This window comes from Sturnus vulgaris, chromosome 23, assembly GCF_052056855.1.
Source record: "Sturnus vulgaris isolate bStuVul1 chromosome 23, bStuVul1.hap1, whole genome shotgun sequence".
Classification (NCBI taxonomy): domain Eukaryota; kingdom Metazoa; phylum Chordata; class Aves; order Passeriformes; family Sturnidae; genus Sturnus; species Sturnus vulgaris.
This window is the reverse complement of record NC_142265.1, coordinates 7,813,190-7,838,958: the sequence shown is the minus strand read 5'-3', so window position 1 is coordinate 7,838,958 and position 25,769 is coordinate 7,813,190. Positions and strand designations below refer to the sequence as shown.

General features: G+C 50.2%; 1 protein-coding gene across 10 annotated transcripts in view; it reads right to left on the bottom strand.

The window, feature by feature from the left end:
* Positions 1–3,827: 3,827 nt before the first annotated feature.
* The window catches only part of NCAM1 (neural cell adhesion molecule 1), an 85,398-nt gene continuing 63,456 nt past the window's right edge, over positions 3,828–25,769 (bottom strand). For 4 of the 10 annotated variants that reach the window (XM_088177834.1, XM_088177835.1, XM_088177837.1 and 1 more), the window contains 6 exons: positions 19,708–19,832; positions 18,281–18,461; positions 10,235–10,442; positions 9,339–9,455; positions 7,690–8,436; positions 3,828–6,662 (listed from right to left, as the gene is read on the bottom strand). In XM_088177834.1, coding sequence (XP_088033960.1) covers positions 6,548–6,662; positions 7,690–8,436; positions 9,339–9,455; positions 10,235–10,442; positions 18,281–18,461; positions 19,708–19,832 — 1,493 coding nt within the window. In that variant the 3' untranslated portion in view covers positions 3,828–6,547. Of the gene's footprint in view, positions 6,663–7,689; positions 8,437–9,338; positions 9,456–10,234; positions 10,443–12,325; positions 15,689–18,280; positions 18,462–19,707; positions 19,833–25,769 lie in introns of those variants that run through there. The other 6 variants (XM_088177838.1, XM_088177839.1, XM_088177840.1 and 3 more) reach the window with 2 other exon arrangements.

Here is a 25,769-nt window from a genome sequence, read left to right as displayed (position 1 = left end):
CAACCCTGCGGCGCTGGGGGTGAAGTTAAGAGGAGCCGACACCTCCGCTTCCACATCCCACCCCATCCCCGCGGGATGAAATCCTGAGTGCCAGGGAGGTGCTGAGCTCCATCCCTCCCACCCCCTTGGCTGTAGGAACAGCCAGGATCTCCCTTTTCCTCCCTCAGGAACCGAGCCCAAACAATTCCCTTCCCTCCCCTCACTGCCAGCAGTTCTGCCATCATCCCAAAGGGGTTTTTTTCCCCTCTAATGATGCTGTTCTCAGCCCAGTGTCCAATTAAAAACACCCCCTGGGGCAGTGGGATGCTCAGGAATTTGGGGTTTATTTGTTATCCCACAAAACCTGGGGAATAAAGCAGAGGGAAGAGACACATTTCATCTCTGAATACTTCAAAAATCACCTAAAATGATGCTCTGAAGCTCCTGCACGACATTCCTATACTGATAAAAGGCCACGTAATTGTGATTTCTAGAATAGATGGGAGAAAGAGGCAGCACAAAAATGTTCCTGCACCTCCCTCCAGCCCCCCTGCCCCACTCAGACTTACCCCAAATTCAGCCTGGGGGAAAAGGAGCCACACTCAGCCAAGGTGACACTGCCAGTCGGGTGCCATGGCCTTAACAGAGGGAGAGACGAGGGAAAAATTAAAATTAAATGGAAATTAAAAGGTCTGAGGGTTGAGAAAACGGCTGAAGACACATAAAGATCTAATAGAGGATCTGTCAGTGGTTTTGTCACTGAGCACAGCCCCAGCTCCAGGGGCAGGAAAATCCCTTTTCACTTCTCTGGGAGAAGGGGGAGGAAATTCCTGAGCTCCTCCAGGTCCCAGGGGGGCAGCAGGGACCCAGCAAAGGCAGGGCTCGGGTTCCATGCAGCCGGCACGATGCACAGGGACTGGGGGATTGAGGCACCTCAGAACCCAGACAGGGCAACCCCAGCACCCCCCTCCAACCCCAGCCAGGGACTCGGGCCAGGTGAAGCTGCCTCATTTGAAAGCACTTGGTGTTTTTGACATCAAATGGTCGGGGTGTGACTTTAAAAGCTCTTTTTCAACTAAGTGGAAACTCCTGTGTGAAAATAAACTCTGTTTTACCAGAATTTGTCCCCAAAATCCCCAGAGTAAAAAAATAAAATTAAAGTTGGGCATTTGGTCGATTATTAGCTAGAATTTAGAGAAAAAAAAATCAAGGCTTTAAAATGAATTAATTGAATCAATTAATTACATTCCAACCTCATTAAGTTCAGGCACCCAATTCAGGCTGGGCAGAGGTCACCTCTTAAACCCAACACTCCAGCCCCACTTTCCACAGCCAGGCAACACCAAAGTGCCTTTTTCTGGGGGGGAAAAAGTTTCACAGGAGCTGTGAAACTGCATTTTTGTGTTTGCTATCTCCAGGAAAGAAGTAAATAAATATAGAGGGACAAAGAAAAGAATTTTAAAGGGTTTTTAGTGCCACTCAGTTGGGATGAGGCAGCAGGACCAGGTAGAGCAGCTAAAGAAGGGCAGACTGCAGGCATCAACTTTTTTTTTTTTTTTTTTTTTTTTTTTTTTTTTTTTTTTGTCGTTTTTATTTGAACACAGTATTCTGACAGAATGCAAAGTCAAAATCCTCAGTTAGTATCAGTATTTACACCAGTGAGAATGGGGATAAAGGTGGAGTCGATGTTTCACTCGGTAAAAAGATTTTTTGTTTTTTTGTTTTTTTAACAAGATAGAAGGCCCCCAAAAGTAGGGAATGCTGGGGAAGGATGGCCATGGAGGGGCTGAGAACAACTATCAAAACAGCCTGGTGGTGAAAAATGTGGGGTCTGAAGGCTCCATAGAAAAGTGTGAACAGAAAAGCACTCTGGAAGCCGACGGGCGGGATGCACAATTGTCACCTGTACGAATGGCACAGCACGAGATGGCCCCGCTCCTGTGGCACTGGGGACGGGCACGGCGGGGCCACCGAGCCCAGGGCAGCCCCGGCAGGGCCACCAACCCCGGGGATGGGCACACAGAGCCACGGCAGTGTCACCAACCCCGGGGATGGACACACAGAGCCACGGCAGGGCCACCAACCCCGGGGATGGACACACAGAGCCACGGCAGGGCCACCAACCCCGGGGATGGGCACACAGAGCCACGGCAGGGCCACCAACCCCGGGGATGGACACACAGAGCCACGGCAGTGCCACCAACCCCGGGGATGGACACAGAGCCATGGCAGTGTCACCAACCCCGGGGATGGGCACACAGAGCCATGGCAGGGCCACCAACCCCGGGGATGGACACACAGAGCCATGGCAGTGCCACCAACCCCGGGGATGGACACAGAGCCACGGCAGTGTCACCAACCCCGGGGATGGACACACAGAGCCACGGCAGTGCCACCAACCCCGGGGATGGGCACACAGAGCCATGGCAGGGCCACCAACCCCGGGGATGGACACAGAGCCATGGCAGTGTCACCAACCCCGGGGATGGACACAGAGCCACGGCAGTGCCACCAACCCCGGGGATGGGCACACAGAGCCATGGCAGGGCCACCAACCCCGGGGATGGACACAGAGCCATGGCAGTGTCACCAACCCCGGGGATGGACACAGAGCCACGGCAGTGTCACCAACCCCGGGGATGGACACACAGAGCCACGGCAGTGCCACCAACCCCGGGGATGGGCACACAGAGCCACGGCAGTGCCACCAACCCCGGGGATGGACACAGAGCCATGGCAGTGTCACCAACCCCGGGGATGGACACACAGAGCCATGGCAGGGCCACCAACCCTGGGGATGGACACACAGAGCCATGGCAGGGCCACCAACCCTGGGGATGGACACACAGAGCCACGGCAGGGCCACCAACCCCGGGGATGGACACACAGAGCCACGGCAGTGTCACCAACCCTGGAGCAGCCACGGCAGTGCCACCAACCCCAGGCTGGTCCCTCTCCCAGGGGACAGGTGGAAGCTGTGAGGCTGCAGCTGCCTGGGAACGGGGCACTTGGAAATTGAGTATTAAATGTTTGCTGTAAAGCCACCCCAGCAGTGGGGAGGGGTCCCTGGGAGGGGTCGCTGGACAGAGCTCAGGGTTCCCTCCTGCCTCGCTCCATCCTCCCCAAACCTGAGCTGTGGGACAGAAAGGACCTTAAAGCCACCCCCAAAACTGTCCCTGTGTGCTGGGCTGGGCTCTGACCCCGTCACCTTTTGGGACAAAAACCAATCCAGGTGGGGCAGCCCCCCCCAGCTCCCAGCTGGCAGGTGCTGGTGGAGCTCCCTGGGCAGGGTTTTTTGGGAATGCTGTTGTTTCCTGCCAGCTGCTCAGCTTTGGGGTTACAGCACACACAGGTGACACAAACAGCCAGAACTGGGCACAAAAAGGGACAAACTGTGCTCACCCAGGGGGGTGGAGGCACCACTGCTGCAGCCACAGCTGAGTTGGTTCGATGGGTTCATTTCTTTGGGGAAAAGAAATGGGACCAAGAGCCCAATGTCCCCGGAGTTCAGGGGCACTGCTGTGACAGGTGTGAAACCCCCCGGGTTTGGGAACGAGGCCCCAATCCTGCCCCAAATCCGCCCAGGATGGGCAGGGGAGCCTCAGCCTGCACCTCCATCCCCCTCCCCGTGCACCCCAGGAGCTGAGGAAAACAAAATGCAAGAAACCCCACAGTTAGCAAATGACAAGGCCATTGTTTCTCACAGCTGGAGATGGAGTGATGCCACTGGAACATCTGCATTTCCCAAGGAATACATGGACACAGCCTCCACACCCCCTCATCCTTCAGAGTCACCTCGGGTTGCTTTTCTCATTTAAAGGCTTCTGCTCTTTGTAAGAGTTGTTCTCTTTCTTTTTCTTAAATTATTTTAATTCCTGAATGTTTATTTTTGTTTGTTTCTCAAATCTGAACTAGCGCTACACCTTCCACATCCAAACTATGTTGAAGCTTTTATTATTTCAATACTATGACAAAAAACACGGTTCACACTAAAATAGTCACGCACCCACAGTGCACAAGCTTGCAGATCTAAAGTAGAATTTAAAAAAAAAAACAAAAACAAAAAAACCCCAAAGAAAATAAAAGGGAAAATAAAATAAAATTTAAAAAAAAAAAAAGGAAATAATACCCAAAACCCCAACAGGAGGAACATCTCTATACAATGGGCTGGTCTCTCCCTACACTCTTCTGCCTTCCTTCTGCTCAAAGCTCCTTTTCACCCCCAAATCTCAGTGTTGCTCCATGATTCCTGATAACAAATCCCATTACTCCAAATCTGTGTTGCTCCATGATTCCTAATAATAAAACCCATTATTCCAAATCTGTGTTGCTCCATGATTCCTAATAATAAATCCCATTATTCCAAATCTCAGTGTTGTTCCATGATTCCTGATCATCAATCCCATTACTCAGCTCCCCCATCCAGAATTTAATTGGACCCAGGTTCTGCCCCAGCCCAGCCCTGCCCAGGGATGTCCCTGGCAGGAATTCCAGCCCCTGCTCCTGATTCCAGGGGTTGGACCAGGAGGGTCCCATGGGAGGGACCCCCAAGGATCTCCTGGTGGAGCTGGACCTGCAGGAAGGGTCTGGAATCTGCCCAGCACCTTTGGGGGAAAAAAAAAAAAATAAAAAAAATCTTTGCTTTTGGGGTTTTTTTAATAGGGTCAGAGGACATGGTATTTACTGAAATTGTTTTTTTTCTGAAATTGGTATTTGTCTGAAATTGGGATTTACTGAAATTGTTTTTTTCTGAAATTGGAATTTTCTGAAATTGGTGTTTACTGAAAGTGGTATTTTCTGAAATTGGAATTTACCAAAACTGGTATTTTCTAAAAGTGGAATTTGCTGAAATTGATATTTTCTGCAACTGGTATTTTCTGAAATTGGAATTTATTGAAACTGTTATTTTTTGAAAGTGGTATTTAGCAAAATTGGTATTTGCTGAAACTGGAATTTGCTGAAATTGGAATTTACTGCAATTGGGATTTTCTGCAACTGGAATTTCCTGCCCTGATCAGGAGGGATCCATTTGGTCACACCTGAGCCCAGACCAGCCCAAACTGTCCAACCTCCCTCGAGCTCCTCAGAGCCCTGGGAAGGTTCTGTGAAGGAAAGGGGAGAATGTCCTAAAAAAGCAGAGATGATATTTCTCTTATGCAGTCAGGCCCAGGTCCAGCAAGGGACTTCAAACTAAATTTAAGCACAGAAGGATTTTCTCCAGCAATTCCCTCACCCCAAATTCCTTCACCTTCCCCCAGGATTTGGGGATTGCTGGACAAAGCCCTTGACTGGTGGTGAGTGATTTAAACACCCCCACCCCCCAAAAAAACCCCAAACCAAACCCCAGCATCGCTTTTCTTCTTACTCCAGTAAGAAATAATAATAATAATAATAACAATAATAATAATAATAACAATAATTAAGAAAAGAGAAAAGGGGAAACGACTACTGTAAACATCCATGGTTGAAAATGTCTCCCTTTGCAAAGCAAGCATGCTGCTACCCTAGTGTCTACAGGACTGGATGGACTGAAAAAAAAATGAAAATAAAAATTAAAAAAAAAAAAAAAAAAAAAAGAAAGAAAGAAAAAAGGCAGCTATTTTACACATCCATTTCAACACAACAAAAGTTAAAAAAATATCTGTCAATTGTAAACACTGGAAAGAACCCAAGTTGGCAAAAAAAAAAGAAAAAAATTAAAAAAAATTTAAATTTGAACGTAGAATTGAAAAAGAAATGTAGAGTCTGAATACTGCAAATTGAAATACATCCCCCGAAGCTGCAATTTTGGCATTCTTCCTAAAAAACTGATAATAATAAACCCCAAATAAAAGTCTAACGTGGCGAGCAGGATTCAGTCACAAAGAGCTCGAGACACTTTGCATACTGACCAGATACAAGGTGAACAGAAATTATAACTTATTTATGAGGCTTTACATATTTCAAACTCGACTGAAAAGTATAAAAATAAATTGTGGACTTTGTTCTTTAAGCACCAGCCGTGCCCAGCAGCACAGTGGTTATCTCTGCTATACTAACAAAGGAAACAACAGGGTCTCTTTTCTTTTTTTTTTTTTTTGTCTTTTTTTTTTTTTGTGGTTTTTTTTATGTCTAGGACTACTTGATTTTGAGCTTCCCAACCACATTGCAACCAGCATTGCAATGTTTGCTTGTTTGAATACACACAGGGCCAGCTGAGCCCTGATTTGGTGACGGGTTTAACCCTGTTTTTAACATGTTTTACTTTTTAAAAGCAAGTGCACAACGAATAGAACCTTTCTAGAAATCTCAAAGAAACAAAAAAAAAACAACAGAAATCAAAACAAAAACAACAACAACAACAACAAAAAAAAAACAACAAAAAGAGAAGAAGAGGAAAAAAAAAAAAGAAAATAAAAGGAAATAAGAGACATTCCCTCCCTCCCCCCATTTATGCATTTTTCTGGTAGGTTGGTTTGTTTTTCTTTTTTAAAAAAAGGCAACAGACACTAGAGGAATGAGATGGGTGTGTGGGTTGTGATTTCAATGCTCGGGTGAAGGTTTCTGCCGTCCCCTCTGCCGCTGCTGATCATGCTTTGCTCTCGTTCTCGTTTGTTTGTGTGGCTTCGTTGGGCACCGTCTTCACTTCTGCCGGGGGGCTCTTCCTGTCCTGCACGGCGCCTTTGTCCTCTGCTGGCATTTTCCTGGGGAGAAGCACCAGAGGGACAGAGTTTAGAGACACAGAAACACAGCCTGGCCCGAGCCAGCCACGGGGAAAGAGTGTTTGCCTGGCAATAAATCGCTTTGGGGGAGCAAAACCTGCATTTCCTGATTGCAGGAATAGGGAAAACCGAGCTCAGCTCCCCCACCCTGGTTCATTTAATTCTGCATTAACTTTTTTTTTTTTTTTTTTTTTTTGGTTTTTCCTGCCCTGGCTTGGCTCAGGGTTCAGCTGCAAGGGTGCAAAAGGCAGCAGCAAGGAAAGCTCACACAGCTGCAGGATTTGGCTTCAGCACTCAAACTCCCTGATAATTTAGCAGCAATCCCATTTTTTTTTTTGTGTTCCTGCAGGAAGCCAGTCCTGAAACCCCCAGGCTGCTGGAGCAAAGGGGAACACAGAGGACAGGAATTCTGTCACAGACATTTTCACAAGAGGCCACCACCCTCAGAGGTGACAACTTCCAGCCCAGCCAACATCTGGGCTGCCAGAGCCCAACATCTGCAGCACAGCTGGGACCCTCCCCCTGCCCCCAGGTGCTGTTTGCTCTCTCCTGCCCAGCTCAGGGTGCTGCCCCAGCCTGGGGACAGCTGGGGACATTGCTGTCACCCTGCCCAGCCTGGCCCTGACACTGTCCTGAGGCTCCTGTGCCCTGCAGGAAATGGCATCTGGGGGTTGTGCTCACTGACCTCAGCACTCTTTACACCAAACTGGACTAATCCTGCTCTTCTTTACAAAGGAACAGCCCAGGGTAGCCAAAGCTGCCCAAAGGCCTGGAGAACACCACATTTCCCATCAATTCCCAGCTTCCTCTCCTCTGCCTCCCTGGCACAGCCTACTCCTGCTCTCCTGCTTGGCCCCTTCCAAGCCAAGCCCCGTGGGCTCTCAGGGGAGTTAGTTGGCTCAGGAAACAGTGACATTAGTCAAGAGAACACCCAACAGAGGACACAGCACGAGCACCAGGGCACGAGGGACACAGCACACAACCAACACAAGAGTAAAGGTGGCCGTACTCGGTCTTTGCGGGGGCAGAGCTGTCTGCAGCAGCAGCCTCGGGGGCTTGCCCAGCAGCCCCGCTGGCAGCAGGAGGAGTAGCAGTGCCAAGAGCTGCAAAAACATCCTTGGCAAGGTCAATGTCTGGTGGCTTGAAGGTCCCTTCGTCCATTTTTAAGTCCTCGTTCTGCGAGGGGTTGGCGGCGCTGCCCGAGGCAGCCTCGCTCTTCGCGTTGCTCGGGTTCTTGGGGTTCTCTGCTGGGCTCTTCACCGTGCTGGGCTCCTTCTCGGGGCTCTTGGCCACCTCCTGCTTGGGCTCCGAGGGAGCCGCAGGGCTCGTGAGGTTGGCGGGGCCGGGGGTGGCCGGCTTGCTCCCGGCTTTGGCGGCGTCGGCCGCGGCGGCGCTGGGGCTGAGCACGGCCTGCCCCGGCAGGACACTTGAAGATAAATTATTGGTGGCCGGAGCAGAGCTGGGGGTGTCGCTGAGATCAACCAGAGGGGCCACTCTGGGGGTGGAGGAGGGCGGCGGTGACGACACCGAGGTGGTGGCCGCGCCTTTGGCCGGGGTGGCCTGGCCGGTGGCCGCGGCGCTGGTGTCGGCGGTGGCCGCGGCCGGAGGGGCAATGCTGGAGGTCAGCGTGGTGGTCTCGCTGGTGGGGCTGTTCTGGGCAGTGGCAAAGGTTTCAGTGATAGTGTCAGAGTTAGTGGTGCCCGTGGTGACAGATGGCAGCATGTCCTCCACGGTGGCCGCGGTGTCGGCGGGGTGCCTGCGAGGGGGACACGGGGACGAGAGAGAGAGAGAGAGGGAGAAAGAGAGAGAGAAAGAGAGAGAGAAAGAGACAATGAAGCCCCCAAAGGACAGCAGGGAGAGGGGGCACAGAGGGAGAGTGAGGACAGCACACACAGGTGACACGGAGAGGGACTCAGGAGCAGAGACTGGCAGAGGTCACACATGCAAAGGGATGGGGTGGCTGAGGATCGTCAGGAAGAGGAAAAAAAGCCGAGAGGACGTGACCTGCAGGGATGGCTTGTTCACGTGCAGTGCTTGGGCTGAGGTAAATGGGATCCTGTCAGCTCACAGAGACTCTTCTCTCCTGGCCTAGCACTCTGCTCTCAGCCTCTCGGTCCTGACCTCTCCAGGCAGCCTCTGCCAGCTCCCTGAGCCTGCAGCCCTGTGCCACCTGCCACCAACACAACACGGCCCCAGCCCCTCACCTTGTCCTGTCCCAGTCCCCATCAAACCCCAATTCCTTTTCTCACAGGCACATGATTGCAGACTCAGGCCCCTGTCAGCTCTCAGCCTTGCTGTGACTCCACATCCAGGGCCAGCTCCTGGATCTCTCCCCACGGCTTCAGGCTCTCACCCAGCACTGCTGGGACACTCTTGCTGCCAGCTGGGGCTGATTCTGCTCTGGATCCTTTGCAGTGAGCCTGGGCAGTGCTGGATCTCCACACTGGCAGAGCCTTTCAGGAAACACTGCTTCCTTCCCCTTTCCCTTCCAGTGCTGGAAACAGCAACCACTGCAGCTTGAGAGGAGGCACTTCCTCACTGGCACGTGGAGATTTTACCTTTCTTCCTCTCTTCCTGCCCTAACTCGTGCTGCTGAGGGATTAGGGCAGCTGAGGGCAATGCAGTGACCCTGTGCTAGGGCTGCCTAAGGCCACATACTCTGGCTCTGTCAGCGGGGTGGTCTCGTTGGGCTCCGTGTGCTTCCCCCCATCGTGGTTGGGGGTCCTCTCCTCCTCGGTGCGCACCTCCACGATGGGCTCCTTCGACTCGTCCTTCCTGCAACGAGGGAATGGCACGGCCACTGATGGCTGCTCCTGCAAAAACAGCCTGCAAAGGGCACAGTGAGCACACACACGGGCTGAGGGGGAGCCAGGGCTCCCGGGGCCACTCCTGCTTCCAGCACTGCCCAGCACAGAGCTCCGGGTGCTACCAGAGCTGGGGTGACTGGGATGTCCAGCACTGGGATAATCAGTTTGTCCAGCACTGGGATGACTGGGATGCCTAGCACTGAGGTGTCCAGCACTGGGGTGTTCAGCACTGGGGTGACCAGGATGACCAGCACTGGGATGTCCAGAACTGGGATGATCAGGATGTCCAGTACTGAGATGTTCAGCACTGGGATGACTGGGATGTCCAGTACTGGGATGTCCAGGATGTTCAGCACTGGGATAATCAGTTTGTCCAGCACTGGGATGTTCAGCACTGGGATGATCAGGATGTTCAGCACTGGGATGACTGGGATGCCTAGCACTGAGGTGTCCAGCACTGGGATGATCAGGATGTCCAGTACTGAGATGTTCAGCACTGGGATGTCCAGGATGTTCAGCACACTGGGATGTCCAGCACACTGGGATGTCCAGCACTGGGACACCAATCCGATGGCCACCAACAGGAACAAGACAACAAACCAGGAGAACAACTCCACCAACACCTTCCTGCCAGCACCAACACCACCCCAGCCCCTGCCCAGGGCGACCAGGGCCCCCCAGCCCCCGAGGCAGCTCGTGGCCCGTGGGCTGGGCACACAGGGAGCAGGATTTGGGGGCAGTACTCACGAGAAGGCCGCCTTGCCCTCCTCCATGTCCTTGCCCTTGGCCCCAGGGCCGGATTTGCCGCACAGGTTGACGGCGATGCACATGAGCAGCCCACACTTGTTCAGGAAGTAGCAGGTGACATCCACGGCCACCAGCAGCGCCACGAAGACCACCACGAGGATGCCAATGATGGCAGCAGTGCCCAGGCCCGAGGTAGGGCTAGTGCTGGCTTCAGAGACCAAGGGAGAGAAGAAGAGAAGGTGTTCGGGTTAAAACCTGCGGGTTTAGGGCTCAGATTTGGCTGCATTTAAGTTGTTTTTTTTTTTGGGAAGCCCACCCTCTGCAGCAGCCCTGTGCAATAAGCAGTGCTTTGTCCTACAGACAATCTGCCTGAAAGCACGGATGGACCTGCTGGGGCTTTTCCCATCCCTGTTGGGATAAAGCCTGGGAAGCAAACAGCAGAATCCCCTCCTGCTGTGCACACACCCAGCAGGGCTCCTGCTTCCCTCCTCCTCCTCCTCCTCAAGAGGAAGGCCCAGTGTGGCTCTGGCACTGCCCAAGCCTGGCCCAAGGAGCAGAGGAAGTAAAGCCCAGACTTTTTCCTGAGGGGACACGAATCACTGGGCTGGGGAGACCCAGCTCATGGCTCCCCAGCCTCTCACTATCCCTAGAGCCCCAAACCCTTGGAATCTCTGCTCTGCAGAGCCTCCCAGCAGAGCCCCTTTATCCCCTCAGCCCCACTGCAGCTGACTTTGACAGGTGAGAAAACCGAAAACCCTTCCAGGGCTCCAGGCAGAGCCACGCCCTCTGCCACGCATTTGTTTGCTTAAAAACAGGAGGCACACAGGTGGTGGTTCATTTTGTGACCCCCGAGGTGGATCCAGGAATGCAGATTCCAGCTGTGAGGCACCTGACTGACACTGGGATCCCAAATCCAGCCCCTGGTCAGCAGAACATTGTCCCACAGCCCAGCCCCAGCCAGCAAGCTGCATAATTACATTAATTAATCACCCCCTGGTTCCTGCAGGGAGTGAGGAGGGCAGGGATTTTCCCTGTGCTGGTGTGTTCAGCACCCTTGTGTGGATGATCCAGTAATTAATGGGGCTGGGTCACACCCCCCACCCACACCCCCTTTTTCTGGGAAAGATCTGGGTGCCTCCAGAACTGGAATTTATCCCCTTCTGGAAAATTCCACTCACACCAAAATGCTGCTCTTTGCCTCCTCCCCACCACCCCAAATTCCTGCTGTGATAGGCAGGACCCCTCTGCTCCCCCCAGACCCCCAAGCAGAGCCCTGAGCAGGTGCCAACCTCCCCCCCTGCCCCTGCCCCTGCCCTGCTGCTCTGCCCCAGGAGGAGGAGGAGGAGGAGGAGGAGGAGGAGGATGGAGCTGGGGAGAACCAGGCCGAGCCTGCAGAGGAATGGCCCTGGTTTTGTGCTGTTCCAGGATTTCACACCTCAGACAAGGTCATTGCCTGCAATTTGGGTTTCTAGGCTGGTAAGGGAGCCCTGCAATTTGCAGGAGCTTTCGAACTTTTCCCATTCAGCTGTGGTTTCATAAATCCTAATTCATGGCATGAGTTGAAATTCCAGACCTTCCAGGGACTGGCAGTAAGGAAACACAATAGAAAAATCCTCCACGACCCCATGAGCTTGGGAGGCTCTTGGTGCTGCCTTTCTTTTTCTTTGTAAAGGAATTTTTGCTGTTCCTATAAAATGCAGGATTCATAGTGGAGATTATTCTTTTCACAGATTGTCCCATCTGATTAAATTAAACTGATCTACAAATACTTTCAAGAACCATTCCCTCCATCCTGTAGCTGGATTTATGTTGTACTTAATGAAATGAATATTTAGACATCCCTGAAGGGTTTGCTGGGGCCTAAAACAACTCTGTGTACAAAAGAAATGCATAAAGAAATGGGCTGTGGAGCAGCTGCTCACACTGTGTGTATGAAATAAATGTAATAAATTGATGTTGGACACTTCTGACCTGATCCTCATCCAACCCTTCCATTAATCCCCTTTAGCCATTCTCAGGACTAAGAGGAATAACATTTCCACGGCTTAAATAAGGAAACACAAACCATTGAAGAACTGCTGGAGTCCTTAATTCTAAAGAAGTGAAGAATTTATTAATTACAAATTATGGTTTCCAATGGAAAATGAGCTTCCTGCAAGACTGGCTTTTCTAATCCCCCTCATTTTACAGGAAAACCACCCAGCAGTTTTATTTTCTGTACAAAAACTGCCCTGGCACAGAGAGCTCAGCTGTGTCTTCCTAGGGGGGGGTCTCAGCTACAGAATTTCCAGGCACAGGCAGAGACAAAAAGGCTGGAGAGAAGCAGGTGGGACTCCAGACATTTCAGAGACCCTACAGGATTTGGCAAAAGAAAGAAGAACGGGCAGAACAAATAAAAATCCATTCTGTGCACCCAGAATCGAACTGCAGGGAGAAAAGCTCTGTGCTCCCAGTGGATGCCAACAGCTCCCATTTGCACACAGGTGGGAATTTCCTTTGCAGGAGGGAAGTTTTAGAGAGCTGCTCCCTCAGACACTCCCCAGCTCACCGTGGGGACAGGGACCCCTCTGTGCCAGTGTCCCCAGCCAGTGTCACCATCTGTGACAGCCTGGCCTGGGCCAGGGCACCGGGGACTGCCCAGAGCTGCACTGAATGGGAATATCAGGGGATCATAAAACCCCAGGATTTCAATCCCTTCCATTGCACCCCTGCCATGTGCAGGGACACCTCCCACTGTCCCAGGCTGCCCTAAACCCTGTCCAGCTCTGGGAATTCCATCCCAGCCCCTCCCCACCTTCACACGGAGGAATTCCTTGCCAGGATCCCCCCCTAACCCTGCACTCTGTCAGTCTGAAGCCATTCCCCCTTTTCCTGACCCTCCATCCCTTGGAAAAAATCCCTCTCCACTTTTCCTCTCAGGTCCTGCAAGGGGCAGTCAGGTCACCCTAAAGCTGCTCCTCTCCAGGCTGAACACACAGTGACCCCAAAATCCTCTTTCCTGCAGTGAATCAGACCCTGCCCAACTGCCCACCCCACTCCAGCAGCTCCCAGAGCCAGGAGAAGCTGCTTTAAAAACCTTTTCGATAAAACCTTTTAGGTAAAAACCTCCTTTTTATCCCCCAGAACTCTGGAGGAGACACCTGCAGCTGCTCCTGGTGGAGCAGGACGTTCCCAAACCTCCCTGCCCATGAAAATGTTCTGACAAACAACTCTGAGAAGGTGCAGGGACTTTACCGAACCCTGGGAATCCTGCAAGGCTCTGCAGCCCCTGTGCCACACACACACGGGAACTGCAGGTGCCTGTGCAGTGAAAATCCCAAAGTTTGAGCATCTCCTGCTTCCAGATGTGAACCTCTGCCTCCTCTCTGAGCCGGCTTCTCTAAAAAAATCCATTTAAATTTTATTTTGCTCACATCGAGACCTTGAACGTGACACCTCAAAGGTCTGACAGATCTCTGGTGTGTTACAAATCTGCACAAATTAGTGCTAAAAAAAACCCCCAGCTGTGCTCCTTATTTTATCCAACAGAAAGAAGCACTTCTTGTCCATGTTCCATGCTGGCTGGGTGCCTGATTGCTGGTGAGTTTGGGATTAATTTCAGCCACATTAATGATGTCTCAGCTGCTTGCCAGGGCTCTGCCACAGGGAATCCTCCCCTGCCCTAAACCCCTGGGACAGAACCCCCTCCACAGGTGCTGCTCTCTCTCCACACCACACCACGCAAAGTTAGAGAGAATTTTAATAACTGATGATTTTAAAGTGATGATTTTTAATTAATAACTGGTGATTCTGGCGAGAAAAGAGCCTCAGGCAGTGACCTCCCTCTGTGGGTAAGGGGAAACCCACAAAAAGCTGATCCCAGACCTACAGTGAACTCAATTAATCCAGTTAGAGGGGAAATCACACCATTTTTTAGTATCAGGATTATTTTGCTGCACTTCAGCTAACTCCAAAGCTCTAACAAAGTGTCTACATTCTACAACACTGGAAATGAGGGGGGGGTTTGTAAAAAAAAAAAAAAAAAAAGAAATCCACAGGCTTTGTGTGTGACACCTGCAGCAAGTTTTCATTTACAATGCAGACAGAAAAGTTTGGAACTCATAAAGAACTCATAAAGAACAAGGTCTGAACAAACACAGCAGAGCAGAAAAGGCAGAGTCAGACACGAGTGAGGGCAGGATTTTGTTTGTCCCTGGGAGAATTTTGTCAGGAAGATGAAAACCCACCCAGCTGAGAGGGTCTGAGACATCCTGGACAGACAATTCAAGGGAGAGACCCCTGATTTCAGCAGAGTTACCAGAGGGGATGGATTTCCTATCCCAATGGATTCCCTACCACAAAGAATTTGTTGGGGTTGTTGTGTTGGGTTTTTGGTGATTTTTTTTCATTGTGGTTTTGTGGGTTTTTTTTTAGGGTGGGGAGTTCTGGAGGGTTTTTTTTTTTGTTTTTCTTTTTAAAGAAGCAAAGCAAAAATCATCTGAATTTTATCCAAGGGAATTCCCAGGATTTGATAACAAAGATGCCCAAAGTTTAGCCCATGGATTAATCCTGTCACACACACACAGTTAACCAGGAACACCAGGAAGGATCAGTAACAATAATTCTGCTGCACTGGATCCAAGCTAAGATTTTCCTGTTAGAACAGCAAGGAAAGGGATCCCTGGAAACCCAGGGAGTGTCAGAGAAGCACTGGAAATTGCTGTGTCCATGGGGCTGTGCCTGCCCAGCTGCACTCCAGGGAGGCACAAAGGAAAAGCAGCAGTGCCCCCAGTGTGATCCCAGCAGATGTTTGCAGGCAGAGCAGCACAGCAGGAAAACTTTCCAAACATTGGAATCCACAGGCAAAAGCCCCCAGAGACATCTGGGCAATCAGCAGGATGGTCTCTGACAAATCTTCTCTTTCTTTTTTTACAGTCTGTGGGCCTGGGGTTGTGGATGGGGCCTCCTTTTGCACAAGATCAGCACCAGATGTGCAGAGAAATCAGTCAAAAGCAGGATCTTAAAGGCTTTCAACATTGCACCTTCCTTTGATGAAAACAGCAAGCAAACAACACCAAAAAAAAAAAAATCTTTCTTTACATCCATTTAAAAGGGCAAATTCATTACAAGTAACAAAAAAAAAACTGTTAAAGAGAAAAAACTTGGCTTAAACCTTTTTTCCTTGTTACAAAATACTGACTCTTTCAAATTAAACATTTTTTTTCAAGTGTTCTGTGTTTGTTTCTCTTTTTTTTTTTTTTTTTCTCTGAACTGACACGATCCTCTGAAGCAAAGTTATCTCCTTTCACACCTTGGTGGGACCCAGGCCTTCCCAAGCAAATATTGCTTTATTTGACTCTTTTTTTTGTTTGTTTTTTTTTTTTTTTTAAAGTTTCTAACAGAGCAAAAGCAGAGTCACTGCAGAAAGAAGCAATGAGACAAAGGAGGACGACGTTGATGGACTTCCCAAGGTCGCTGCAGGTGCCAGACAATGGTTCCCAGGAGGGGGGATATGGTTGTTTTAAAAAACAAATTTGGTGCATGTGGCAAGCGTGGATGTTCCCCGTGAGATCCAAGGTGACCATGGATGACAGACATAGGAAAGGAATTGGGGGAAAAGGGAGAGGGGAGGGAAAGAAAGGAAGAGAGGAAGAAAAAAAAGTAAGAAAAAGAGAGAGAGAGAGAGAGAGAGAGAAAGAGAGAGAGAAATAGATAAAAAAAATTAGGTCATAAATACAGAAAACATAAGAATCAAAGGTTTATTTAATCTTGTAAATTAAAATGGCTCAGGGTTCAAGGAGCAGCACATTCTCCACACAAGGGGCAGAAGCTCAGCAAAGCCCAAAGCTGCAGAGCAGGGTCCAAGGCAGGGTGGGAGGGGGTTGCAAGCAAATGAGATTAAAAATGATGGGAGAGAAGGGGCTCAGCGAGAGACAGGGAGATGGTGTCTGGACTTTGAGAGCACAAGGCTGCCCTTAACAGGGGAAAAAAAAAGGAAAACAAGAAAAGCTTTGGTGCAGCAGAGAATCCACCTGCCTGTCCAAGCCCTTCCCCAAAGCCTGGATAAAAAAAATCCACATTATCCTGAAGGAGCACCAAGGTCTCAGGAATCCTCTGACTCTGCCATTCAGCCTCCCACTGAATGGAACCACTCCAATGCCAGTGTGATTATTGTTATTATAATTATTATTACTGAAAACAACACCCTTCTCCTTCCAGCCTTCCTGCACAGGTGAGGGGAACAAAGGACTCCACACAAGAAATGCACATTTTCCTGCAGGGAACCCCTGGTTCTTGCTGTCAGGCACAGCAAAGCCTGCTCCAGCACTGCCTCTGACTCCTGCACAGCTCAAACTGGGATAAAAACACAGAAATGCCACGGAAACAACGAGGAAAGGAAAGGAAAGGAACACACAGAGCCTCTCCCCTGCTGCAGTTTGCCAATAAAACCTGTGGGGCAGAGGAAAAACCAACCTGGCCCTGGAAATATTTTCCCCAGAGTTTTCAGCCTGGGCACCAGGGAACACCTTGGAAAGCCAAAATGACAAAACCCCAGGGGGAAGAGTCACAAAGCCAGCAATGAGAATGTCCCTGCACAAGGACACAGCTGAATTCCAGCTCCTGGGGACCCTGCACACACAAAATCTGCTTTTCCAAGGACAGCATCTGAGTGGCAGCCTCAGACCCCGGCTCCTCCTGTGCTTCACACCAAGCTAAGCAAGGAATGACTGCAGAAAACTCAGAGAAGTTGGGCTCACAAACTGGTTTTTGCCTGGTTTTTTGAGGGTTCCTGCACGTGTTACATGGATGCAAAGGGCTCAGAGGGGTAGCAAGGATTAGAGATGTCGAAAGTGAGAATCACAGAGTGAGTTCATGAGTTACTGAGGGTCCTTCCACCCTAAACTGCACCAGTTCAAACACCCCCAGTGTCTCCTGTGCCCCATCTCCCTCCTCCTCACTGCCAGTCCCACTTTCCCAGCCCGGAGTCACCCACTGTGATGTGGCCCAGCCAAGGGGCACTGCAGCATCCCCACGGTCTGAGCCGTGTCCCTCGGCCACCAACGGGCACAGCCCAGCAGGGACTCCACTCTCACCTCTCAGGTGCCAAGAGAAAACACGAGGCAGAATGAAATCCAGTCAGCCCCTGCAGGATGGGCTGGCAGCACCGACCCTGGCTGGGCACGGAGGGCTTGACTCAGCATCCCTGGCTTTATTTAACCACCACAAATTCGATTTGCAGCCACTCCAGCAATCCCATCCTCAAGTTTTGGTTGCTTTGTGTGGGTTTCCCCCCTCCTTTTTTTTTTCAATGTCCATATGTAGAGAAGAAATCCTAACTGTCCTTTCAACAGATTGCCACCAACTGCTCAATTCCAGTTTCCCAGCTGAGAGTTCTGCTTGGTTTTTGCAGTAATCATCCTTATCCCTCACTTTATGAGCACACTAGTAAGTACAGTCTGTCTTAAGAGCTTCCAGCAGCATCCTAAAGCTTGTATTTTTTTTTTTTTCTAATGTCCTCCTCAACACTGAATCGTTGCTGTTTGAAAATTACTGTCATTTGGTAATTTGAATTGAAAAATGCTCAGAGAGAAATCTTCACTGCCTTCTCATCCAACTGCCAGCAAACTCCTGATGCCTTTATTCCTCCAAAGATGGACAAGCAAGCAGGGAGGGAGATTTGGGGAATCTGCCTGGGGAAAAGCATCACCCTGCACAGGAGAAGGGAAATCTGCCTAGGGAAAATCATCACCCTGCACACCTGAAGGACCTACCTGAGTTCAAAATCCCACTTTCTGCTCTCAGCAAGCTTCCCCTACCCCACACAAGGAGCCAACATTCCCCGGGAAGAGCCAGGCAGGGATTTGCCAAGGGGAGCACTCCCACATACCTGCCACAGGTATGCACACAGCCACAACCCTCAGCTTCACGGCAGGAGAGGTGGGGGGGGAACCAACCATGAGAGAATGGGCTTGAAGCAAGCGAGCTGTGGGGGTTACTGGGGCACATTAGGGCAGCTCGGTGGCATTAATGGGCAGCAGGACCCACGGAGGGGCACAGCAGCAGTACCTGGGATCACGGTGGGCTGTGCTGACGTGCGGAAGGCGTAGTGGGCAGGCTTGGACTTGCCCTGCTGGTTCTCGGCCACCACGTACACCTCGTAGTCAGCGTTCCAGTCCAGGGATTTCAGCATCACATGGTCGCTGCCCGAGGGCAGCCGGATCTCGGGCTTCCACTCCGAGGAGTGCTTCTGCAGGGAAGGGACAGCGACAGCACACCTTCAGTCTGAGCCCCAGGATTTGCCGTGTTCTGCATTAGGCTGTGACTCTGAACTCCATATCAAGTGTTACAAGGTCTCCTCCCCACAGCTCAGTCACACAAAACAATCCTTTCCCAACACCACTGCAGCTTCTGCCCCAAGAGTGCAAAACCCAGCAAACGGAGGAGAGCAAACTGGGAGGGTGGGACTGCAGAACCTGGAGCTGGAATTGGACAATGAACCCCAATGTGGAAATGGGTGAAGTTTACCTCAATGAACCCCAATATGGAAATGGGTGAAGTTAACCACAATGAACCCCAATTAACCCCAATATGGAAATGGGTGAAGTTTACCACAATTAACCCCAATGTGGAAATGGGTGAAGTTAACCACAATTAACTCCAATATGGAAATGGGTGAAGTTAACCACAATTAACTCCAATATGGAAATGGGTGAAGTTAACCACAATTAACTCCAATGTGGAAATGGGTGAAGTTTACCACAATTAACCACAATATGGAAAAAAGTGTGAAAACTCGTGACCCAGAGTTCACCTTGGGTGTATCCATGGCCAGGCTCTTGCACTGTCCAGGGTGAATCCTTTGAACATCTTTTTAATAAATCTCCACTTTATTCCTTTAACCCTGCCCAGCCTCTGTTCCAGGGAGCCTCTTGAGGCATCAGAGAGGGTCAGGGGCTCCCCAGCAGTGCTGTCACCCCACACAGACACCCCCAAAAGGTGTCACAGGATGGGGCCAGGCTCTGTTTGATGTCACAGCACCGGGAGCAGTGGCCAAGAACTAAAACAAAACAAGTTCCACCCCAATTTGAGGAAGAATTCCTCCCCAGGGAGGGTGGCAGAGCTCTGGGACAGGCACCCACGGAAGGTTTCCCTCTCTGGAGACACCCCAAGCCCGGACTGGGTGATCTCCAGAGCTCTCCAACCCCAGCTATTCTGGGATTCAGTGAAACCATCACAGGCTGTGGGGTGGAGAGGGTGAGAGCAGCCTCTCCCCTGCTCACAATCCTCTTTTCTGAGAACAAATCCCTTCCTCCTCTCATTTCCCCCACCACTAAACAATTTTCAGAGGGCAAAAGCTGCAAAACTCTGCACCTCTCCACCCTGCAGAAGTGCTCCTTTATATCTCAGCACATCAGAGTGAAACCACGAGAGTGACAGAGATTCCCGAGTTCAATCCCCGCCTCGCAGAGCCAGGGGAGCTGTGCCACACTTACAGCTTTGTACTTGATCAGGTAGTGCCTGATGGGCGAGCCACCATCGTCCTGCTTGATGACATTCACTTTGATGGAGTTGCCATCCTCTCCTATGTGACCTTCCAGCTTGGGGGCACTGGGTTCCCCTGCAACAACGGGGCATTCAGGGTTATTCGTGGGGGGAAAAAAAAAAAAAAAAAAAAGGCATTATCAAGGAAAAAGTGCTCAGAAAAATCAAAATAATATTATTTATTATACTCAGCTGACCCAGACACAGAGGACACCGTGTGTCTGAGGTAAATATTTGCCACACCCAAGTGCTTCTTGCATTTGAAACGCCAAATTTCCGTTTTTGCATGTGCTGGAATGGAGACAGAGTGAAAAAGATCCCTCCTCCCCCAAGAAAATCCCAAAGCAAGGAGCACTTCAGTGCTTTTGTTGTAAGAACTGCTGTGAAACGCCTGGCAAACACCCAAAATCTCTGTGGCTGCTCCTGTGGGATGGGATAAAAGAGCACCACGGGAAAGGACCTTGTGCCTCTCACACAGACCCAGGGCTGGAATCTGAATTTGTTTTTGGGGGGTTTGAGAGTGGCTGGACCATTTTAATGAATGTGAAAAGCCCTGAGCAGAACCCCAGAGCACATCCCCTCACCCAGCCTGCACTGCTGGAACTCCAGTGGGTCCTGGAGAGAAATTCAGAAATTCACTCCTGTGGAATAACCATTTTTAGGAGAAAAAAGCTCTCATTTCCCCAAGTGGGAATGTCCCTTCCTCCTGCAGGGAACACTGATTTACAACCCACAGCTCCCAAACCGCTTTTCCCACCCAGCTCCTCAATTCCTCCAGGCCACGGGAGGGTCCCAAGCCCACCCTGCACCTCTGCTAAAAAAGGCAAATACAGAAGGTCTGGGTCCAGATTTACACCCCCGGGTTTGTGTCCAGCACAGGAATTCCTGAGTGGCCACAGGAAGGTTCATCTTCCAACATCCTTCCAAAATTCATCTCCAGAAGGAATTTGAAGCCCTTTCCCCTCCCTTCCAAAGGAATATGAGCACAATTTTTTTGTGAAATACCAATGGGAAAACTGCAAGACTTGGGCTGAAACTGTGATTTAAGACGAATTCCCTGTTGTTGCACAGTTCCAAGAAGGGAATCAATCACACTCCAGGAGTGTGGGACACACACATTTGTGTTTAACACCACAGCAACTCCTCTGACTGATGTAAAGAGGCAACACTCCTTTCTTCCACGTTGTGTTTTGCTTTTCCAGGTTATGCTTTGCTTTTCCAAACCCTTTCCTCTGCCTTTATCCCACACCCCCTGGACGTTCCAGACGTGGATTCCACCCTGGGACAGCGTTCTCAGTGTACACTGAACATGAAAAGGTGACACGAGTGTGGTTTAAGGCACGAACGAACGGGAAAACTTCATCCTCACCTGTGCACATCGAACAGATCAGTTAAACCAACAGGGACGTTTTCCCCTCAATCCCAAAAGGCAAACACCAGCACAGAGCCCCTGCTGTGACTGGAGCTGCCTGGCAGGAGCTGTTGTGCAGTCACTGTCCTGGTTAATGATCCCCAGAGCCTGGTTCTGTCACCCTGTGCCCCGGAGCAGCTCCCAGGAGCAGCCAGGGCTGAATTTTCTCACTGTGTTGGTGGCACAGGGACACAAGAGCAGCATCTCCCCGGCCCTGCCCCACTCCCCCAGGCTGTTAGAGATCATCAGAAATGAGCACGCAGGTCTTGGAGTGCTCAGGGAACGCTGCACTGCCTGAATCTGACCTTTCATCTAACACAGGCTGCGTTTTCTTCCCCAGTGACTGAGCACCAGGACTAATAGGAACACCCTTTGAAAAGATGCTTATTCTTGATTTTTAAATGTCACAGATGCTGCTGTGCTTTACATGCAGCCGTTCCCAGGATTAATTACCTGCTCTGCTGAAACTTTTCTTCCTTTTCTTCACTTTGAATTATCTAATTTCTAGCTCCTGATTCACTCTTTCCTCCCCCAACAATTTAAAGTAATTTCTGGTTTGAGAAGCATTTCTCTTCAAAGAAAAGAACACTCCTAAATGCTGAAAACCAACAGGTGGAGCAGTGCAAGCCCCGGTAAAGCACAGTTTTCTCTCCAGAAATACATCTTTATTTCATTTATCTCAAGCAGGTGGATGCAATCCAGACACAAGAGCTGTAAAACGAAAACTGGGTTAGTGTGTCAAACAGAAAAGGAAGAAGTTTAGTGGGAAAAGTTTAGTCCAGCAGAATCAGCAACCCTACAATGAGTGAAAATGTGAGTGGCTGGAGAGAGAAGGTGGTGAGCAGGAGCTCAGGGAAGGACTCATGCTCAGACATGCAGGGGGCTGCAGGGCAGGGCAGGGCAGCAGCTCAGGGGTGGGTGCTCCATGCCAGGGCAGCAATCAGCCTGTCCCAGCCTCCTCACAGCCTTCCCCAGCCCTAAAAACCTTCAAGGACCCCACAGGGCTGCTGGGCTGGGCTGGGTGAGAGCCAGCAGCTCCACAGAGCCCAGATTTCCTGTGTTTAATTATCAAATCTCTGATTAAAATCCTCTCTGGGCAGCAGGGATGCAGGACCTTGTGCTGCTGAGGGACTGAGGCTGAGCCATGCTCCAAATTCCCTCCCAGGACACTCAGCACAGGAGAAAAGGCCCCGAATTTCAGGTGTTTTACCTGTGAGAGCTGTGCCTTCCCCAGCAGCCAGGGTTAGCTTGCAGGAAGCCTTTGCTGGGCTGGGAATCCAGGACAGCCCAAACCTGCAGTGCCCCTGCCAGGGGAGCTCAGCCAGCCCTCCCTGGGCTCCAAATGAGCCAGATCAAGCAAATCAAGAATTTTCTCCAGGCTCCCAAAGCTGCTGGTGGCAGGGGAGCTGAGGGCAGTGCTCTGAGCCATTACATTTCCAATTTATTCTTCAGTGAGGGCACACCAATCACCTGCTGCTGCAGGCAAGCAGGAAACCTTTCCTGGTGTCCTCTCAACACTTTGGATTCTATTCGGGGCTTCCTTGCCCTAACACTGGTCTGTTGGCTTTCAGGAATTCTTGTTTTCATTGTGTTTTTCAGAGGGTGCCACAAGCACCACGAGTGGGTGCAACTTGAGGCGGGGAGAAAAGAGAAAATGGAAAATCACTTTAAACTGAGCTTAAAAACCCTTGCAAGGAAAGGTCCTGCATCCTCCCTGCGCTCAGAGAGCAAAACTGGGAAATTCTGCAGCAGAGGAAGGAGGAAAGGGCTGATTTCTGCAATCTTTGAGCACCACATACACAGGACCAGACACCGGGGCAAAAACACAGAGAAAAGAACAGGCTGGGGCGGGGGTGCACACGGGGGGAGCAAACAGCAGCAGCAGAAAAAAGGAACAAAACCAGAACGTGCAGAAACGAGACAGCCACGTCTGTCCCCGTGCTGGAAAACTCCAGCAGAGAGGGCAGGGACAGGGACAGGGACACGGACAGGGCTCTTCTGTGCATGCAGTCATGTGGGGAGGTTACTGGTGTTAGTTTTGTTTTCCTGGCAAAGCCCAGCCTAAATCCTTTCCTGGGGGTGGTCCCACACCAAAAGGTGATTGCAGAACTCCCGGATTGTAAAAGCCAATTCCTCCCTGCTTCTCACAACTCCTCCTTTGGCTGGGGCAGCAGAAAAGCAGGAGCTTCCCTCCCTCCCCGCGCTGAGATTGTGCACAGAGTGAAGGTGTAAAAAAAAAAAAAATCACAGGAATTGTTCTTCACTACCCCACACTTTGCTGGAGGCTGATTCCACCTCCATCGAGAGCCGGGCTCAGTCATTTGCTTCTTGATTTGCAGGGGATGAGCGGCTCCCGTGGGCTGAGCTCGGCTCAGAGCCTTGCCAGGCTCCCAGGGAGGAGCGAGGGGTCTCTGATGAGAATTGTGAGAGCTGGGGCTCCCACCGTGAACCCTGTGTGTGCTGCTCCACAGCATTTACACGCAGGGTTTTATAACAGCATTTTATAGAGAGGGAGTATTTCATAACGCAGCTCTCATTCTAGCTCTGCTTAAGTTTTACTCACAATAAAATTATTTTTTAAATACTCCAAATAATCAGACTGCAGAGAATTCAGGATTATTTTGGAAGGCTACTGAACATGTACAGTGTGGATGTGTGCACATGTCTCTATATAAATGTGTATTTTATAGGGTCAAAATGCTGCTGAAGCAACAGAAGAGAGGGTGCCCCCAAAATCTGAGCCCTAATTTCCCATCAAATTCGGGTCTGAGAGACAAAAGGATTTTGGCCTTTGATGTTCATTCCACAGGTTTTTTAGCACCTTCCTAGTTCCTTGCTGGACTCTGAGAATGAAGAAGCAAATGACTGAGCCAAGGTGAATTTTTGTTTGGTTTTTTTTTTCCTGTTTTCCCCTCCAAGTTTTTTTCCAGCTCAAGGCAGAGAACTGAAGTCGAGTTCTTCCCATGCAGACAGTGATGAGCAACTCCTCCAAAAAAAGGCTCGGTGGGATTTTTTGGGTTTTTTTTTTTTTTTTGGTTTGGCTTTTTTTTTTTTTTTTTTTTTTTTTTTGGGGGGGGAAATTTGGAGATCCCAGAGGGGAATCCTCACCCCAAAAATCTAGGCAACCAATCAGAACAAAGTATTTTACCTTCTGTTCACCAGCGAGGACGACATCATCAGCACCATGCAAGCCACATGACAAATTCACATGATACGCACGCACATGAGTTTGGTTGAAAGGAAAGTGGAGGAGGTCACATGGAAAATACAAAAAAATTAAAAAACTGATGTAAACAATGGGCAAGGGAAAAAAAATCAACAACAGAATTACAGAGTAAATAAAAATAGGAGCAAAATTAAATTAGCCAGCATATATCAGAAACACTGGGGAGGGGACAGTAAAACTGCCTGGAAAATAAGAATATTAAACCACAGCAAGCACTGAGTTATGGCCTTGTGTTAGGCACAGCTGCATCACTGCTTAGTCATACAAAGAACAAAAGGGACAAAAGTCACTGTAGTGTGTGCCAGGACTGCTGGAGGAATCCACAAAACTGCTGGGGAGAAAAAGGGAATATTGTTATTGCAGGGGAGCCGAGGTGAAAGGGTCAAAAGCAGCCCCAAAGGAGGACAAACCCTGGCACCCCACACTGGGGTGTCCTCCCTGTGCAGCACAAACAGCAACCACTGCCAAAGAGAAAAACCTGCTCGGGTGACCTTCCCCGAGGTCACTTTTCCACCCAGGAGCTGGGGCTCGGTCGGGGTGGGTGACACCGAGGGTTGGGGGGTGCAGGGGGGGCTCTGCCAGCCTGGACAGGGGGTCCAGCAGCAGCAGCAGGGCCCAGGGAAGGCAGCAGAGATGGGGCAGTGCAGGGAATGAGGAGAAGGCAGCCTGGGGCAGAGCCCTGAGCCCAAATTCCCTTCCCAAATTCCCTTCCCAACTCGCATTTCTCACGCCTCTGTCTCATCCTAATGAGGCCACTCCAGTGCTCTGGTAGCTCCCTGTTAATTTGATGTGTAGAGAATTAAACCCTTCATCTTTTGGCTGCTTGTCTCTGACAAGATTAAGGACAGACCATTACCAGGGAAAACAACTGATGGCACAAAATGTAAAATCCATTTGTTCCAGCCGAGCTCTCAATCCATTCTCTTTAAACACAGGCTCACAGAACTCCTCGTGAACACGGGAGGGTTAAAAGAGTTACTGTGAGATTGCCTGGAAGGAAAATCCAAATGTCTTCTGCCCAGAAAGAAACATCTCCCAAACTCCACTGAGCTCAATATAACCTGAGATTTCAAACCAGGCAGGAGAGGCTGCCTGGAGGAACTTTAGGTAAAGATCGATAGCAGAGTTAGCAGCATAAATAGAATAAAATGGTTTGGGTTGGAAGGAACTTTAAAGATTATCCAGTCCTAGGCAGGGGCACTTTTCACTAGACCAGGCTGCTCCAAGCCCCGTCCAACCTGAAAAAAAAAATAAAATCCCTTTTTCAAGTGAGCTCAACCATTGCAAGGCAAAAACAGGTCCCAGAGTGGAGAGAGCTGCAAGAAAAACGTCAGAACTATTTCCTGGAAATTCCTAAAGCTCCTCCGTGCCTACTG